This window comes from Branchiostoma floridae, chromosome 10, assembly GCF_000003815.2.
Source record: "Branchiostoma floridae strain S238N-H82 chromosome 10, Bfl_VNyyK, whole genome shotgun sequence".
NCBI classification, from domain to species: Eukaryota; Metazoa; Chordata; class Leptocardii; order Amphioxiformes; family Branchiostomatidae; genus Branchiostoma; species Branchiostoma floridae.
This window is the reverse complement of record NC_049988.1, coordinates 8,045,807-8,063,251: the sequence shown is the minus strand read 5'-3', so window position 1 is coordinate 8,063,251 and position 17,445 is coordinate 8,045,807. Positions and strand designations below refer to the sequence as shown.

The following is a 17,445-nucleotide window of genomic DNA, read 5'->3' as shown; positions in this document are numbered from 1 at the left end:
GTCGTAACGTAAATGACTGCTTCGTCGCGGGTGAAAGGACGTGGACGTCAAATGACGTTTCATGCAAACTCCCGGGAGGTAGTTGATGTGGACGGGAAACTGGCGGAAGATTGGATGAAGAAGCCCTCGCCATCATCCACCGAGTATTGTCAACTTTGCAGTGCATATTGTTATTGGGAACCGCACCAGAAGCAAAGGGATTTTCCGGGGTGAATGGGGCAAATATGAGGGTGACATGTGCAAACACATTCATCTTCGTTGCTGTCTGTATTCTTCATAATCAGTTTCACACTTACGTAAAAAACCACCCCTCCCCACAAACCTATAATTTTGAATGTTGTACTAGATATCGAACATTACCATACCTTCATCACGCTTCCAGACTGGATACCCCTGAACCACAGCAGCGGTCAGCACAAGGCACAGGAGGTAGAGGACCTTCATCCTGACGGTCAGCTGTCAGCGTTCTATGGGCGAAAAAATGGACAAACATGAACGTTACTTTATGTCTGCTGTAACTGTGGAATATTTTCTGATTCTGTTGCAACCGGTTCCAAAATCTCGCAGATACAAATGATGAATTATATCCCTTTTGTCTTGTAGCCACCTTGTTTATTACTCATGGTACGTTGTTCCAACGTATATATCTGAAACTTTGTTCTACTGAGTTCTACCGCTGCAAAAAAACACCAGGCAACCATTGTAATGATAATGCTAAGATATCTTTTAGGATTGGAGCAGGTGTAAACGTAAGTTTCTCACAGCTAGGTACATGTGAAATAAAGCCATTGAAAAAAATAGAGATTTTGTGAAAATGTCAAAGATTCACAGTCTCTAGTTAGAAATACTCCCTCCGTAGCGTGTGCGCTTTCACGGGTGACTGGCGTGTTGACCTATCTAGTCTAACAGCTACGAGGGGGCGTATTCAGCACGCTTTGCTGACAGGGTCATAATTCAACTGAGTGGATGGAATTGCTGTAGATTGTAACCACCCATGGGTCTAACAAAACACTTACAGAAATTTGCTGGGGCTACAAAAAATCACGACCACAGCATTTCCAGAACAGATTATACAAAAACAGAACGTTCCACTACAGTACCAAGAGCAGCCGCCAGGAGACCCAGAAATTCCAGAATTAAACCCAAACATCAAATTCAACAGACCTACTAATATACTAAATATCATCACAAACAATACATCCATAGCGTTTTCACCTATGCTGGTCAACGTATGAGGATAAACTGACGCGCGCAAATCTCTTTTCAGATATGTAGAACTCTTTGTACGTATTTGTGGCAAATGGAAACATATTTTGGGTCAGAAAGTTCAATTGTGTCCTGTAAGTGTGCGTTTTATCAGCCTAATCCATTCGAAGGCGATCAGGTATGGTATAGATGGGTTAGAGGTGGAGATACTGTGCTAATTTTTAATCAGTCTTTTAATGTAGACTTTGTCGAGGGCTGAATCCCAATTCTACGCGATTGGAGGCGTTTTAGAGAACAGAGAGGTTACCGCGAGGCAGCAACACCTGTCTAATTACCCATGCTACTACAATTATGTGCATTCCACAATGACAGACCCGTGCAGCAACAACAACAAAACAAGAGGCTCTATACTAAGTACAACCTTTAGCTAACTGGTATATTACCAAACAACTAGGTGTTAAGTTGACATCAAGGTTTCCAATGTTTGATATACTAGTTACAACCGATGTTCGGATACGTTACCTTCTTAATGTTGTTACTGACAGATGGTCGTACGTGCATGCTTTACGACAAGCCATACCCCCAGGGCCCACTAAATGGTTCAAAATGGGCGATGTACATGTGTAGATGTATATAAAACAGTGGAGGCATTGTAGTGTATGACAAGCACTGTTAAATGTGGCAATTAAGAAAACGCTTGGTCAGTCGGACAGTATAAACAGTGCTTGTCTTTCTCTCTCTCTTTCTCCCTCTTTCTCCTCTCTCTCTCTCTCTCCCTCTCTTTGTTCCCCCCCCTCTCTCCCTCTCTCTCTCTCTCAAACAAAAAGGTTTACACTTAAGTGCTTGTATAAGGCGCCGTAGGTCATGTAACTCAAACTGAGAAAAAACATTGTTTAACGCCATCATTGACAAACATTAAACATTTGGATTATACAGACGTGTCTAATATAGCATAATTGTTTGATGTGCCAACAAAATTCAGTCGTCCATTTCTACATGTTTTTTTGCAGTGTTGCATTGTTTGCTGATAGCGCCTCCTATCCAAACCAAAGCTGAGGAAGTTGAGTAAAAAAATCTCAAACGAGCCAGGTGCTATTGGTCTTTCCGAATACATTTATGGCCATCACTGTTGTTTACATCTGAGAAAAATAACTCCACTGGCTGTTCACAGCGTGAACAGCTCTAGAGATGTTGCCAACGATGTTGTGGGCTTGAATAAAGTTCTTAACGGGAATTATGCGGCTACAACGTCTTTTCGAATGATGTGGCGTGAGTGTGAACGGTTGAATTGAAGTTGCCCACTACGATTTGCCTTTATTATGAAATAATCTTACTCTGTACAAAGACGTTCTGCTGCAGTACTAAGGTCAACCGTCAGGAGACCTATACTAGACCTTGACCTTCGTCTTTACAAAACCCTCCAAATACACCAAACATCAACACAATCCATCAAGAAGTTCTTACGTTAAACAGACCCAAAACATGAAGGTAAAAATTCCGAAACTACAATGTACCTGTAATTAATTTGACTATCTTTTAAACCTGTTGAGTTATACATTTCCAAACCTCGTGGCCAGGTAAGTTGTCGGGCGACATACTTTGTTGTGCATATATAATGACAGGTATTCAGAGGGGGAGGGGTGCTCGTAGTGTAGAAATGGGCTATAGTGCCTGACACAAACCTTTGTCAAGTAAACAAAACGGAACATGCCGAAATACAAAGTCAACGAGTGACTGCACTACAGATGTGTTTCTTGATAGGTTTTGTTTTGCATTGTCTCAATCATCTACATATTCAGGCAAGCCGAACGACACAAAACAGATGCCTGTAGGGTGCACGTGCTGTTTTCCAGTGTAATCTATAGTGATGTTCATTGTACCAAGTGGTATCTTTTAACAGTTGTAAGCTTTGTTTCTGGATTTTCACCTTCATGCTTCTGATGAACTACAAGCAAAGAAGAAGGAATAGCAGGCGATAAAGACCACCTACACATGATCGTTAAGAAGATTCAGAAGATTCTGTCGAAGCAGATCTTGTCTATGAACGCCATTTAGATTTGACCAAGGCGTGTCATTCCCACCCAGAAATAACTGTGCGACTATCCGATGATAACATTTTCACAAAGGAGCCCGACTGGGCAGTTTTGCCTAACTTTTGGGGAACGAAAAGTACGGCATAAAAGACAAAACAAAAACACAGAACGGGCCAGAAATAATTCAACAGCATGCCCTGTGTATATTTATCAGCAATCTTCTCCTGGTAAGAAATATGATGTAGGTCTTGGTGCGATCCTTAGCGACATAGTTGTATAATTGTATTGTATTGTGGTAGAAAAATCGCGGATGCAATAGTTTTAAAAGCGGTTTGATAGCATTTCATGTTGTAAAAAGCCCCAGTTACGTATAACCATTTAAGTATTCACGATATGCCTTACTAATGAAGCAGTGAAGTAATTCTCCGTGTTGAGAAACCTACAATCTTCGCTGTATTGGTGTTAATATACGAGAGACATCATAAACTACGAGGCCCCAGAGATAGAAGCGAACGGATGATAAGCAAGTAAACAAAACTCTGTAGGGATGTCCTTATGCCTTTTACACCATCTGATGCACAAGTCAGACGCTTTTTATGACAAGTAAACCATACTCTGTATTCTGTATTTCATGTATAACTATTTAAGAAACACATTTCATTGGCCACAACAGCACATGATGGGATACTGTCATTCTGCTGTGAGTTTGATTTTTTTTAAATATCAAAACATAGATAACAAGATAGAAATGTTGATTATTACCCAGCACTGGCCAGCAGTGTGTGTAGATTACAGACATTTTACTTGAATATGCATCCCTTTTATTTCTTGTTTATTCCTGTTAAAAAGGTAAAAATTGTTTGTTTTTCAAATTCCCTGCGAATAATATGTGCCATTGTATAGACTTTGTACGACAATCTGAGACAGAATCCTCAAGGTTATATTACATGACCTACGGCACCTTATACAAGAGTCAACCTCTTTGTCTCAAAAAGCAGCGTTAAAACGGACATAATCTATCCTCTATTGTCCTATAACTTTTTATTATCAATTTAAGACGTTTTTGCTCCCAGTTTAGCTACAACGTTCCGCGCACTTTCATACAAAAGCATGACTTGGAAAAACCACACCTTACTTTGCTCTAAACGTTTTTCCAGTACACAAAAAGAATTCAAAGATGATTTATACATGGTTGGCTGTCAAAACGAGCGCAGAGAGTTCAGTTATGTTATTGAATTGAGCTTCTCTCACCCGTACAAAATCTGTACAAGTGAAAGTATTGACACGCCCACCTACCCGCCATTTTTGTCACGTATGTTTTTTTGACAAACGACGGCGACAATTTTACAGCCTAAATCCTCTCAGTTGATCTGATAAGACAATAGGATTCAACTTACTGTCAGAGACGAAGATGTTTCCCCGAGCCGCAAGAAGATCCCGTGGTCTTCCTTTCAGCTCGTCTTGAAATGAGACACTCAACGCGTCTCTGTGAAAAAAGTGTGGCACAAAGACCACTTCTGACCTACCGTAGGAATCGTCCAACTCCTGTACCGTTTGGGGGGTAGACTCACGAACTTTTTGTTTCAAGTTAAATCAGTTCTGACCTAAATATCATTAGAAATGTAAAGGATGGAAATTATGTGGGGTTTCTGTCATGCAAGTGCTATATATGTTAGAATAAACAGTTAACCAAAGTTTTTAGGCAAATGCGGGAAAATAAAAGTTTTCGCTCACCCCCCTCGAATGACTGATATTGGTACGTGCAACAAACAAGTTTGACAACTTTTCGGTCTACATATCTAATCACGTTTACCCGCGGGACCTGTGTGAAACCACAATTAAGACATTTGTCCTTCGTTATCTACGTTCTGTGAACAAAACTGTCATTTTTACTATCACCAACTTAACTGAACACCTTTATGAACTGTAATTGGGATATATTTTCAACAATGAAAGGAAATTCGCGATTTCTGTAGCGTTTGAATTCTTTTGTACAAAGTTTGGGCGAGTGCAGTAAGGTATTCAAAAACACAATTAAAAACCCTCTGGGCACTTTGCTTTTTGGGCGGGTTGAAGGGTCGCATTGTCACCAACTGCCATTATAAGCGATGCAAAGATAACGCATGTTTTGGATTGTATGATATTTAAGTATCGCTGTAAACCGTAATACAAGCCTTACTGAATGTCTGATTTGTAAGCATCTTTGATATGCCAGTACTGGAAACCCGAATATTGCAAAACAAAATTAATGTTTTACACTTAGCACTGTTAAGAGACATTGTCTTGCCGAGCAATCCGATTCTCTAAAAGAAGATTGCTTTGTCACGTTAAACTATATTCTCGCTTGTTCTTAGGTCAACTTTCCACTAGACGGTGATCACGCCACGCTCTCTATGCGTCTTTAAACGTATGTTTATAACCTTTAATTTCATACTGGACATATCATACAAAATGTAAAAGTGTGACTGAAAAGACACAAACCACACAAAGAGGAAGAAAGATCCCTTTCTTTTTCTATGCACTGCGTTGAACGATCTGTCAAATTTTAGCGCCGTCCTAGTGGAAAGGGGTTATAAAGTGCATGCAACATTTTGGGCCTGCCGTCCAAAACATGTGGAGGTATCCGTTACTAAGATGTTATTTCAACTGTAATAGTAGGCGAAGAATAGCCCTATTACTTCAAGGTCACTGCGGTTTACATAGGTTCACTTGTCAAAAATATAGTTCATGGGAACACATGTAGATCTGGTGAAGAGTGATAGGTGGACGCCATGCCTCTTCGCTAAGACAATGGAACAAAATGGCGGAGAGTAGAAAAAAACACCATCTTTACCTTGTGGAAAAACAAGTGCCCTTTTCAGACCAATAGGAATGACCTATCGAATATTTTACTGTTGGGATAAATAAGCTATTCGAAAAGTTGAAAGCAGTTTGGGCTACATGTATGAGAGGCTTTTACCCAAGCCCCCACTGCGGCCTATGTATGCCTTCTGTTAAATTTCGTCCATGTTTGAAGATAATGACGAAATTACCTAGCAACAAGAGTAGACACTTCCTAAGTACGTCATTAGTTCGCAAATGTGGGACTTACTTCTGTCTTACAATGTGCTCGACGAAGTATGTGTTTATTCACTATAATGGTTTAAGTTGTGTCAGTATATCGTGTGAGATTTTATGGGCTCACCATGCGGGTCACCAAAACCTGCCAAACCCTCCCCTTGAGGCTCGCTTGGGGTTGGGGAAAGTCTCTAACATTTCATACTCTTTGGGTTGCTTGGGATGTATTATAAGCTGTATTTCTGATAACACCACCCAATGCATATATTTCCCAAAATGTCGGCAATTTCATCCTCCACTGCCCACAGAAAAGAAATCAATAGCAACCGTTTTGAATTAGTAGTAGCACTAGATTATGACTTTTATTTCGTTTTGCGTTTATTTCATTTCTGTATTCTATATCCTATTATCATTTTGATCATTATATTGTATGCTCATGTATACTTGCAATTAGCCTTCGGGTATGAATTTGCAATAAAGGTATTATATATAGGCCAAATAAGCTGAGAGGTTTACTAGAGGAATTAGAGGGCCTGTGTTTGTTTGTTTGTGTTACATGTGTATATATAGCTTTTGTATTTTTGAAATTTAATTAGCCATGCATGTCATCAAGATGATCACACAGAAAATAAACACACAAAGCCATCAGTATTCTTCAAGAACATTATTTCAAATACGATCCATTTCCTACAAAAGCATGCAATATGTTTCATGCGTCACTAGTGCTATGTTTCTGGTATCACTAACTATCCATCTTAAAGAACCCCAATATGGCCAACACTGCCTTTACCGTTTTCCCCAAACATAATGTACTACACTGACCCTTAAAGTTAGTGTGAAGTTCGCTCCCTACGCTGTTATGCAAGTCCAAGTGCCTTTTTTCCTGTCGTTTTTCCCGCCAGTTTTCGGTGTCCGTATTCCGTAACGTGTCCGTCGCCACGATCCGTGACTATATATTTCACGAACCCCCGGTGTTGCAAGCCAGAATGTATCCCTGGAATTCTGGCCCATTACAACGCTGTTGTTGCCTTTGTGCGTAGATGACATATTTCTATGATAGCTTACAGTATGGATGTGTGCGTTAAATGAGATCAAGTTGAAATACTAGTTTTCTTTTAAAGTTGTTACATGACTAGTTGACATAATTTGGACAATGAATTTCGCCATTGCACATCTATTTACTGCGCCAAATCTAGCAACCTAAAAGTACCCCAAATATCTAATGTTATTGCCACTAACGTCGGCCCACAGACTACTACGCTATAACATATGAGACACATTCATGAGGAATTTTTTCAGACATTTTGCCATTCAATGTCTAATTCTTATCGTTTTCCCTTCTTTCTTCAATTCTTGCCCTTCTTCTTCTCCCAAGCTTGGCCAATCTTCAGAAACTCACGGGCTTCTTTGGCCACCTTGCTTTCTTGAGGAGACATCTTTCCCTTCTTGTAGAACTGCTTCTCGAACTGCAGGGTTTCCTTGAGGTTGTTCAGGAAGCTGCTTCGCTTTTCTTCGCCGCCTTCGGTTGAGCGACTCCCTTGTACCTTCAGCCCCTTCTTCTTCGCTTCCCATGCCTTTCCTGACTTCAGGTAGTCGCCAACTGCTTTCGCGGCCTTCCTCTCGTGTTGCGACAGCTTCCCCTCTGGGTAGAACTTCTTCTCGAAGTCGATGGTTTTTTGCAGATCGGACAGAAGGTTTTCCCTCTTCTCTCCAGCATTCTTCCTTTCCTGCCAAGCTGCCGCAAATTCCCGATACTCACGGACTGCTTTGGCTGCCTTCATCTCATTTGGGGAGAGTTCTCCTTTCTTGCTGAACTGCTTCTCAAACAGAACGGCGTTCTGCATGTCGTTCATGAAAGCTCCCCGTTTCCCCACCTTCTCGTCGTCAGAACTGGCTGCTGCTTTCAGACCTCTCTTCTTGGCTGCCCAGGCTTTTCCCACATTCAGGAAATCACGCACAGCTTGAGCCGCCTTCAGCCCCTTGTCGTGCATTTGACCATCCCTGGCGAACTGCTTTTCGAAGAAGCGCAGTTTTTCCAGATCGTTCATGAACGCCTCCCTCTTCTCACTGCTTTGCTCTGTAGCTGCAACACAGAATCACGCACATGTACGTGTTAGAGTTGTTTTCTAGTGTCGGGCAAGTATTTTGTGGCAAATATTTCATAAAGGTACAAACATTCATTTCGTAATGCTACCCGCCAATGTCTGAATTATGTCTATCATCAAGCTGTAGATGTAGAAAACTTATCTTTTCCCAACAAATACATGCGTGACTTGAAGTGGCCTCAAGTCATTGGTCTGCATGGGGGAGGGGCACCATTCAGCTACTGGTTTGTGAATAGTCCATTTCTTCATTAAGATGTGACCAAAATTTGACAAATTTTGATGATTTTATATTCATAACATTGTATTCTCTCTTGTTTGTAGTAGTTAACCCCTTTTAAGCTTGGGCCCCAATTGCACAGGTGCCCGTCAGGGATAGAGCCCCGGCCGGACTCCGAAGCCACAAATTTGTCCCGATGGACTGGCGGAAACCGAGGGGTGCCCCTCGATGTTCCCACGGGTAGTTATCTGTTACCGGGTCCAGGGTTCATTTTGAGTCCGACTTAAAATCAACCCGGTGCCCGGCCGGGCCCAATAATACCCCGGGGTCGCAAGGTGTCCCACGGGCCCCGTAGGGGTCACGCTGCCAAAACTACCCCGTGAACTGCCCGCAGGGCCCCTTTTTCCAATTGGGACCTAAGCCTAAAAGAACAGGTAATTAAAGAACATCAACGCACCAGCTCGCTTCACGCGCCCTCCTTGCACAACGGCCACGGTCAGCACCAGACACAAGAGGTAGATAGCCTTCATACTGACGGTTCAGCTTTCAGCGTCCTGTGGAGAAAAAATTGACAAACATAAACGTCTGTTGTAACACTGAAAAAGGAACGTTTAAGGAAAGACTTAGTTTCTGGTTCTTTCACGTAATAACGAGTATGAAATTCATTCCTTCCAAAGAATGACAGCTATTAGGATGTGTGAGTGTCAATTTAAGATGACCCCTCTGAGGCCCTCTCTATCTGTGACAAGCACGTTTTACAGGGGGCACAGGCGTGGTGGTCAACCCTGTTCAACTGGTTTTGGTAAAAACTGTAATTTTAAGGGGGCGTATTCAGCACTTTCCTTTGGTGATATGATGGTTTTACCGCGTAGTGACTCATAAATGGAATTACAACCATTTATGTGTCTCACAAATCCTAAAATCAGAAGAATCCAGCATACGATACTCGCTGAGGTCTTGAAAGGGAATCGATGGTGTTGTGACATCTTTACGGACTAGCCTTTTGTACCTTATACGGGGCAGGTTTTCGCCATTAAGACGTATAGATGCAGAAATTCATTGATTCTGTGCATAACTACATAAAAGAGTACTTATGTCTCAATCAAGACGAGGAAGGGCAAATACGAGTAAGCTACAACAAACTGTACACAACCTTCCCCAGTCGGTGTGGTACCATAAGTAAAAGCTACCTGCCATCTTAACACGCCCCTTCCAAGATTGTTCCGCCTTACAGCACTCTAATCCTCGCACAGTTTTCCAGCTCAAACCTGTCCGCTTATTCCTAAACGAAGTAAGAATACAACCCCCCCCCTCCCCTCAGATATACCCAAAGCGTGTAGTTCTAAGTTAGTAAAGAAAGAAGAATACAACTTACCGTCAAAAATGGAGATACTGTTTGAGACGAAATAAGATCTATTATCTTCTTCCAAGCTCTTCTTCACTGTAGACAGGTCGGGAAAGGAGCTTCACAAAAGAATTGGTTTCACAATAGGAATCGTCCAACTTGAGTTAAGGTTGGGGGGTGAGAATGTCATATTTTACAGTGGGCTAAACAATTGAAATTCTTAACATTCAAAAGAAATGTAGACTTACAGCAAAGTTCACATTGCCATTAGAACATTACTGTTTTATTTTTATAATCAACGACTTGAAGTGTACATTCTATGTTGTTTATCACCCCCCTGATTACAAAATTGGTATATGCTTGGAGCAACAAGTTGGACAACTTTCCATTTCGTGCCCTCCTAATTCCTTTTTATCCTCCGGTGGTTTTCAGGGTACTTATTAAGGTGGTTTCCGTAACCATCTATGTTCTGTGCACAAAATCGCAATTTAAACCAACAATAAGTTCGGTAAACATCTTTACCAACTGTCCTTGGGTTTGACATAGAGTGATACGACGAAAACCGTACTTTCATTACTTAACTGTGTTGTTTTTGTGCATTATTTGGCTAAAGATATCCAAGAAGAGGTTTACAGGGCCCTAAGGTAGACTTCTCCACGCTGTCTGAGTCAGATAAATGGATGTACAATCACCTATTGTGTGCAAGATTGATGCACACATCATAATGACTGTTTGGGATAAATAAAATAAGGGTGTCTCTGGAACATAAAAGGCTGGTTGTGTTTTGAAACATTTACATATAAGTGTGTCATGTAACAGTCGATCGAGTCAATAAGATCATAAAACGATGTATTTTAATCCATCAGTTGCAACTATTTCAAAATGTGTTAGGAGAAATAGAAGATTACTCGTAGTAACATTGTAAACCGTGCAGGTGGTGAGAATATTGTGTCTATTGTGTTGAAAGCCTGAGGTGCCGTTCTCTGGATGTCCACTTTTCTGTTTCTGCTGAGCAAACCTAACCGGACTTAATGATGATAATTTCACCTTTTCGCAATCATTAAACTCACAGAATAGGCTTCATTACGTTCCGAATCTTTGAAGTACATCTCTCATCTAGCTACATGTGTAATCTTTTAGTATGCAGACTTTTAGAGTACTTTTCAGCAAGTAATCTCTAACGATGATGAAGAGCAAGATGATTCTGAAGGTTCTTCAATCAGGCTGTATTGTCCACTCCTCTGATGAACCGACATTGTTGTGCTAAACGTTAGCACTTACAAGCAACGAACGAGTCTTTTATGGGTTTAATCTTAAAGTACAGTGAGGTGGTGGGAGGGGGAGTAGTTTAAATTTAGTCGTGGCCGATTCCCAACTATTCTCATCAGTTCTTACTGCTAGTATTACTACTTTTCATACAGTTCGTTCATTCAAAAGTATTGTGACTGAAAACGCAACATACGTTTTGATACATCTAAGAATGACACAGGACGTCAATTTTACATCTTCAGTAAATGAAATATTTCTGCCGCAGGACAGTCCATTGTGTGGAGGTATGCAGTAACGACCTAACAGCCTACCGCCTAGAGGCTGGCTACTCAATGGCTGACCTTTAGTGTCAAAGGTCACGACACAAGGTATCAGGCACACCTGCGAGAAATAGTCTGTCTCATTGGGGAGGGGGGCGGTTCTGCATAGAGCACGACTGAGCATATTTGTCATTGTATCAGACGGTACATAATTCACAAATTTCCGTTGTTACATCAAACTAGCTTATTCAGAATCACAAAACAAAATTTAATTAGAAAAATAACAAAACACGACATAGAATCAACAACATTTCATTTCCATTTTATTCTTTGATACATCACTCCTTAGATAAGTACAGTTTTTCTTCAATCGAGAACATCATAAATTATATATGTCATGTCACAGTTGGGTTGATATGTCTTCCACCCAACTAGTGATAGTAAAAATGTAATGCAACTGAGAAAGTTCGCAGTAAAGGTAGCCCATTGCTAGCTGCCTAAAATATCATGGTTTCCCTTGTGCTTTTCACGTGATCAATACTGAAGTAAGGTGCAGTTGAGGTAAGATGCTTTGCGAGTGTATGTATTGCTGACAGAATTCACCATTAGATATCCACCCATATTTTCTACGATGTTTACACCAAAGATTGAAACTAAGCACCAACGAAGTATTTGTTAACTACTGGCGTCTACCAAGCATATGTCGTCAGAAATCACCTCATGCTAAACTTCAATGTTAATAAAGATAAACCCTGTGTTCCAAAACATAAATAAGTGTTGTAAACTATAGTTTCTGATTTGAATAAAAACAACATATTCAATTCATCATTTTCCTTTGGATTGACTACGACAATATAATACGCCATTACCAGATCAACATTCAAGCATGTTCTTTTCTATGGATGGTATTTTGCTAGCTATTGTCACCGTGTTAGTAAAACCTGTATCTCTACATGACTTTAGATTAAACATTCATGAAGACGTGCGTTGTCCACAGGTACGTGTCAGCCGCAATAGGGCATGATGTGGCTTTTACTGAAAAAGAAGACCATAACAGTCATTTTAGAGTGATATCTAAACATATTTGAAAGGCATGTATTCAAACAACAGTGGAATGTTTGCTCATTTGTCTAGTTGCACAATGAGAAACAACTTGATATTATAAACAATAAAAAGTACAACACTTGTACTGGAATGTTGAATCATAAACTCATGCAACGCAAGATAAAAGTGACACTTACTGCACCAATTTGTGGCAGGATCCCGCACAGCAGTCTGCGTCCCGTTGACAGGGGTGGAACGTACGTTTGCAGACATCCTGAAAAAAAGAATAAATAAATGTATATATTCCCATTATTTGCGTATAAGGGTCCGTTAAGAGTCTGTTTGTCGGATGCTTGCTTGGTTTGTTTTCTCCAAAGTTCACATCAAAGATGGATTCTCTATTGTGAAAACTACGCCTAGTTCAGCTTATACTTTGCAGGTGAGTAATTAAATGTCAAGGAGGGAATGACTCCACCCCTGAGGCGTATCCCCAAAAAAGTATTGAAGCGCGACCTTGAATGTTGTTGTTAGTACTATAGCCACATCGCCACAGGCAGATTTTGCTATGATACGCTGGGCTGATAACGATAGGCATTGGAATGCAGCACACAGAGAGCCCATGCCTTACGCTTACAGAGTTTTGACATGTCCTAACAATGAGAAATGCCTAATGTTTACTACAGTACGTACTGGTAACACTTGACTCTGTCCACCTAAAATATACACTGACACACCCTTCGAGGCGCTCACATGCCGAGTAGAGTCACGCTAATTGGGGTTACGAGCTAGAGCACTTGGGGTTACATGGGTCGCTGTTAGTTGGGCTCATTGCCAAGTGTCAATGTACGTATCTCATGACTTTCAACCAATCAATCGAAGCCGTTTTAGTAATTACATAAGAAATAGCTTTTCCCTTCCTTCAACTGGAATGATTGTGTTTCATAAGTTCCATGAAAACGCCAGTCTGATGGCTGTAAGTAATAGGCAAGGTCATTTGCTCAATAAATCTCATTGTTTGACTGAAGTCCTTGTCAGAACGAATAAAAACTTACAGCTCAACAATGTACGTGTACACCACATTCGTAAAGTGGCGCGCGTCGAAAAACCGAGCGGTCGTTATGCAAGACTTTTCTCACTCTACCTAAGTGTAATTGGGTACCTGACTTCGATTGGCAAGATAAAGTAGTGGAGACATTTACTTACGTTTCTACAGACGTAAAAAGGACATCCATATTTCAGGTGAAGCAGTAGTAAACAGTACATGTATAAACTAATCATAGTGCAGTCTTAGTGCCAAATTTTACATCGTCCTTTAAGCGATTTGAAACAGATTCTGCCCTACTTACCTCTCTCTTCTCTTGTGTTCCGTCCTGATCCTAGAGGATGTAGAAAATGTTTGTTGTTACTTCAATTGCCAGTAATGTGGTTTCAACGGTCTATATGTAGGTTTTCTTCCGCCAATACCATTTCATACATAAAGAGTACACTCTCATATAGCTAGAACATATAAGTGTCTCTTCGGTAGTTGTTTCAAATAACTGCAATACCCCTGGTGAGTGAGATACCCCTGGTGCAATCTACAAGCTCTAAAAGACCAAAAGTTTATACTCAAGACGATCATGTGATGTTTAAGACACTTGCAATCACCTTAAGGTACATCTGGTAGACTCTGAGACTCTCTGCAACGATGGTGTTACGGTCGTCTTCGTCTCCTTCAACTTCTGACACGTCCCTCTTCACTATCCCTCCATCTGTGGGGTCAGACGTGCCGAGCATGGACACAGTCTTCTTCACCACCTCTAGACTGTTGCTGAACCAGTCCGACCAGTTCGTACCGGCGGCTTCCTCTTTCTCTGGTTCCTCACTCAGGATGCTTTCCTCCTGTGCAGCAAAGAAGTCAACCGATGTTGATTGGTTAGGATTGTAAGATAGACTGTGAAAAGCATTGAATTGTCTCTATATTGTTCATCATAGAAAAGAAAAGGACTGTATGAAAACATTTAATGGATGAATACAATATGCGTTTAGCTGATGGCAGAGTGCTTGCGATGCAATAGAATGAAGTGCATATTCATTGAAGTGTATATTTCTATAAATGAACTGTTCCTGACAGTACAGGTGTATTGGTCACACAGTGATTGTCTACTTACCGTGTCTTGTGCGACTTCTTTATTGTCCTCTTCTTCCAGACTGTGACCTACGAACTGAACCATCTTCTTCTCTTCTTCCGCTTCCATGTTCTCAGCCCGCTTGAGCTCCCCCGAAACCTTGTCGAACAGCCCGCGGAGGTTGTCATCCGACTGTGCGACTTCGTTCAACCCGTGGAGGATGTCTAAAGCCTGGTTACCTCCGTCATTTTCTTCTCGTTCTACTTCCATGACAATCTTTACATTTTCGCCTTCATTTTCCTTTCTGGATTGCAATTTTAGTTGTTCATCTTGGTCTGCAACCTCGCTTGGATCTGGTAACCCCCTTGCTAGATGGAGAACTTCAGAAAGGACGTTAGACAGGCTGCCTCTCTCTTCTATCTCTTCCACGGGGTTCAGGTTGTCTTTGCTCTTCTCTCGCAGAACTTCCCTTATTTGGTAAGCAAGCTGCAAGGCCTCTATGTCGTCATCAGCTGGTGTTTCTGACTTGGTAGCGAGTTGATCCCTGGCAGACATCTGCAGGCCCTCCTCACCAAGAATCTCCTGCAGGTTATCGTTCTCTCCTGCCGCCTCTTCGATGAGTTGCCACGGGTGCATTTCTCTTTTGTCACGAGGGTGGCTCTCTCGTTTAGCCTCTTCCCTAAAGAACAGGAAGCTTTGGGAGAACAGTTTACCGAGTGCTTTGGCCAAGTCTTTGAACAACGCAGGGGGTATGAAGGGCTCTTCACCACTACCATCATCCTCACGACCATGCTCGACTCTATCTTTTTCCAGATCCTTCAGCATCTGGAGAAACTGTTCTTCCTTTTCATACAGTCCTTCCGGGTCAGCTGATACCATGAGTTTGAGATTTTTCGGCTCCTCTTCAAGTCGCTGTTTCAGAACGTTCAAAAGGAACCGTCCGGTTTTCTGATCGTCACCATCTAGCCCCATGTCCTCATTATGACCAATATGTTTCTCCAAAAGCTTCATGATTTCCATCTCCCTTTTCACAATCTGTGACGAGTCACTGGAGCCATGTTTTGATCCAAAATGGTCCTTCTTTCTTGCGAGACCATCTTTGACCTGCTTGTCTAAAGCCAACTGGGAGCTGTCTGACTTCTTGTCTTGGTCTTCGAGAATTTCCTCTACCGATCCCTTCTTGTGTTTACCCGATTCTTTAAACTCTGACAAAGCTTTCTTCAGATCCTTCACTTCCTCTGATTCGATCCATCCTTTCTTCTCTTGTTCTTGCTTGCCTTTGTTTTCCTTCCCAAGTACGTCTTGAAGTGTTTGCCTGAGGTCCTCCACGGGGACTTCCCTGCCTGATTGTTTGGGGTCTTCAAGTACATCTACCAAATCGTCTTCTCCTGAAAAAGGGTTTGGTAAACACGTTCAATGCAATATAGTGACCAATCAGAGACAAATTACATTAAGACATACTAGAACACTTATGATTCTGTAAGAAGTGCTTTACTTGGTTTTTTTACATGTCTTATCATAAACATACATGGCAAACATTCAATGGCATGAAGTAGAATTCATTTATTACCTCGAAGGAAAAGCGCAGGCAGGTCTCCTGATCGTTTGTCCTCCGCATGTTTGAGAGCTTTCTCCGCTGCTTTCACTTCTGCTAAATAACACACAATGAGCATAATATTTGCAGCATTCTATATCCGTGTAATGCTAGTAACATGATTCAACATGCATGTATAACACTATGTTGTACAACCAGCCACGTGAATCACTATATACTGGAGTGCATGAACTTAAAGTGTAAGAAGGATGTATGATCTGCAGTGAGATGACATTTGTGTAGCCCAAGCATTAAAAAAATGACATACGTGGAACATTACACAGTACAAACCTTTCGCTATGACACAATATACAGATAAGACTTATTACCAAAGACAGGTGTTTATGATAACCTACCTTTTTCAGACGCAGGTGACAAGGCAGAGACGACCACAGTCAGCATACACACAGTTATCACAAGCCTCATCTTGGTTTATCTTCCAACTGGTGATCAAGATGACATCACACTCCAACACAAGTCTGTAAAAACACAATTAACATCTGCCAATGTGCTGCAAAATTCTATCTAAGTCATGATCAGTCTAACTGATTTGAAGAGACCCATTTTTGTGGACCCTCTGGACCGTTTAATGTGCTCTTTTCAGCTGATAGGTCAACTTTCAACAAGACAAGGTTACGAAAAACCATTGTATCAACGCCTGGAGGTTTGATCCTTATCTACAAGGTGGCCTGACTCTAAGAGATTATTGAATTCATTCCCCAAATTAACGACACTGCTATTGGACTTTTGTTCTCCAAGAACACAAATATGCCAATACTTTGCTGTGTAAAACATTTCACAACTCCACATGACCCCATTCTGTTTTACTAATGATAACATCTTACACCCCTGTTTGTCCTTTCACTTTCTACATCCCATGGCTACTTTACGCCTAAAACTGTCTCAAAGTGTCTAAAACTGTCTAAAAGTGTGTCATCTTGCAACTTGATGCACTTTTTTTTAAATTTTAGGCCAACCAGATGATTTGTATTTGCACTAGATTAAGGATAGCATCCATGCTTCATTCCACCTTGTTGATTATGGTTACAGCAATTGACAAACCAAACACGTCTTTTCAGTTGGTCGTGGGAATGTTTTGTGTATTGATGACCTCAGTTTCCTATTAGGCAAAACAACGACCCATGTGTACTTTCAAAGTGAAAACCAAGAAATTGAAAAATAGCAACAACCATACACATCTGCTCAG

The 17,445-nt window shown here is 41.2% G+C and overlaps 3 protein-coding genes across 5 annotated transcripts in view; all 3 read right to left on the bottom strand.

Annotated features, from left to right (window-relative positions):
• LOC118424455 (lisH domain-containing protein C1711.05-like) overlaps nucleotides 1-4,784 on the bottom strand; it is a 9,279-nt gene extending 4,495 nt beyond the window's left edge. For both annotated transcript variants that reach the window (XM_035833023.1, XM_035833024.1), the window contains exons 1-2: nucleotides 4,637-4,784; nucleotides 366-467 (exon numbers count right to left, since the gene is read on the bottom strand). In XM_035833023.1, the coding sequence (XP_035688916.1) occupies nucleotides 366-444 (79 nt within the window). In that variant the 5' untranslated portion in view covers nucleotides 445-467; nucleotides 4,637-4,784. The remainder of the gene's footprint in view (nucleotides 1-365; nucleotides 468-4,636) is intronic.
• A 2,161-nt stretch (nucleotides 4,785-6,945) lies between these two features.
• On the bottom strand, nucleotides 6,946-10,104 carry LOC118424839. The gene is made up of 3 exons (XM_035833638.1): nucleotides 9,994-10,104; nucleotides 9,076-9,172; nucleotides 6,946-8,379 (listed from the first exon to the last, which is right to left on the bottom strand). The coding sequence occupies exons 2-3, from the start codon at nucleotides 9,146-9,148 to the stop codon at nucleotides 7,643-7,645; spliced, it is 810 nt and encodes a 269-aa protein (XP_035689531.1). The 5' UTR covers nucleotides 9,149-9,172; nucleotides 9,994-10,104; the 3' UTR covers nucleotides 6,946-7,642.
• A 1,684-nt stretch (nucleotides 10,105-11,788) lies between these two features.
• Nucleotides 11,789-17,445, bottom strand: part of LOC118424583 — a 7,384-nt gene continuing 1,727 nt past the window's right edge. Inside the window, exons 2-8 of one of the 2 annotated variants that reach the window (XM_035833209.1) lie at nucleotides 16,595-16,717; nucleotides 16,215-16,295; nucleotides 14,687-16,032; nucleotides 14,184-14,417; nucleotides 13,883-13,912; nucleotides 12,734-12,810; nucleotides 11,789-12,527 (exon numbers count right to left, since the gene is read on the bottom strand). In XM_035833209.1, the coding sequence (XP_035689102.1) occupies nucleotides 12,497-12,527; nucleotides 12,734-12,810; nucleotides 13,883-13,912; nucleotides 14,184-14,417; nucleotides 14,687-16,032; nucleotides 16,215-16,295; nucleotides 16,595-16,664 (1,869 nt within the window). In that variant the 5' untranslated portion in view covers nucleotides 16,665-16,717 and the 3' untranslated portion in view covers nucleotides 11,789-12,496. The remainder of the gene's footprint in view (nucleotides 12,528-12,733; nucleotides 12,811-13,882; nucleotides 13,913-14,183; nucleotides 14,418-14,686; nucleotides 16,033-16,214; nucleotides 16,296-16,594; nucleotides 16,718-17,445) is intronic. The other variant, XM_035833210.1, reaches the window with a different exon arrangement.

What these genes read in the sequence shown, in the direction of transcription:
- LOC118424839 (XM_035833638.1), bottom strand. Translation starts at nt 9,148, where the DNA reads ATGAAGGCTATCTACCTCTTGTGTCTGGTGCTGACCGTGGCCGTTGTG. An exon ending in AGGGCGCGTGAAGCGAGCTG is followed by an intron (nt 8,380 to 9,075) that starts GTGCGTTGATGT and finishes TCTGTGTTGCAG; the next exon opens with CTACAGAGCAAAGCAGTGAG.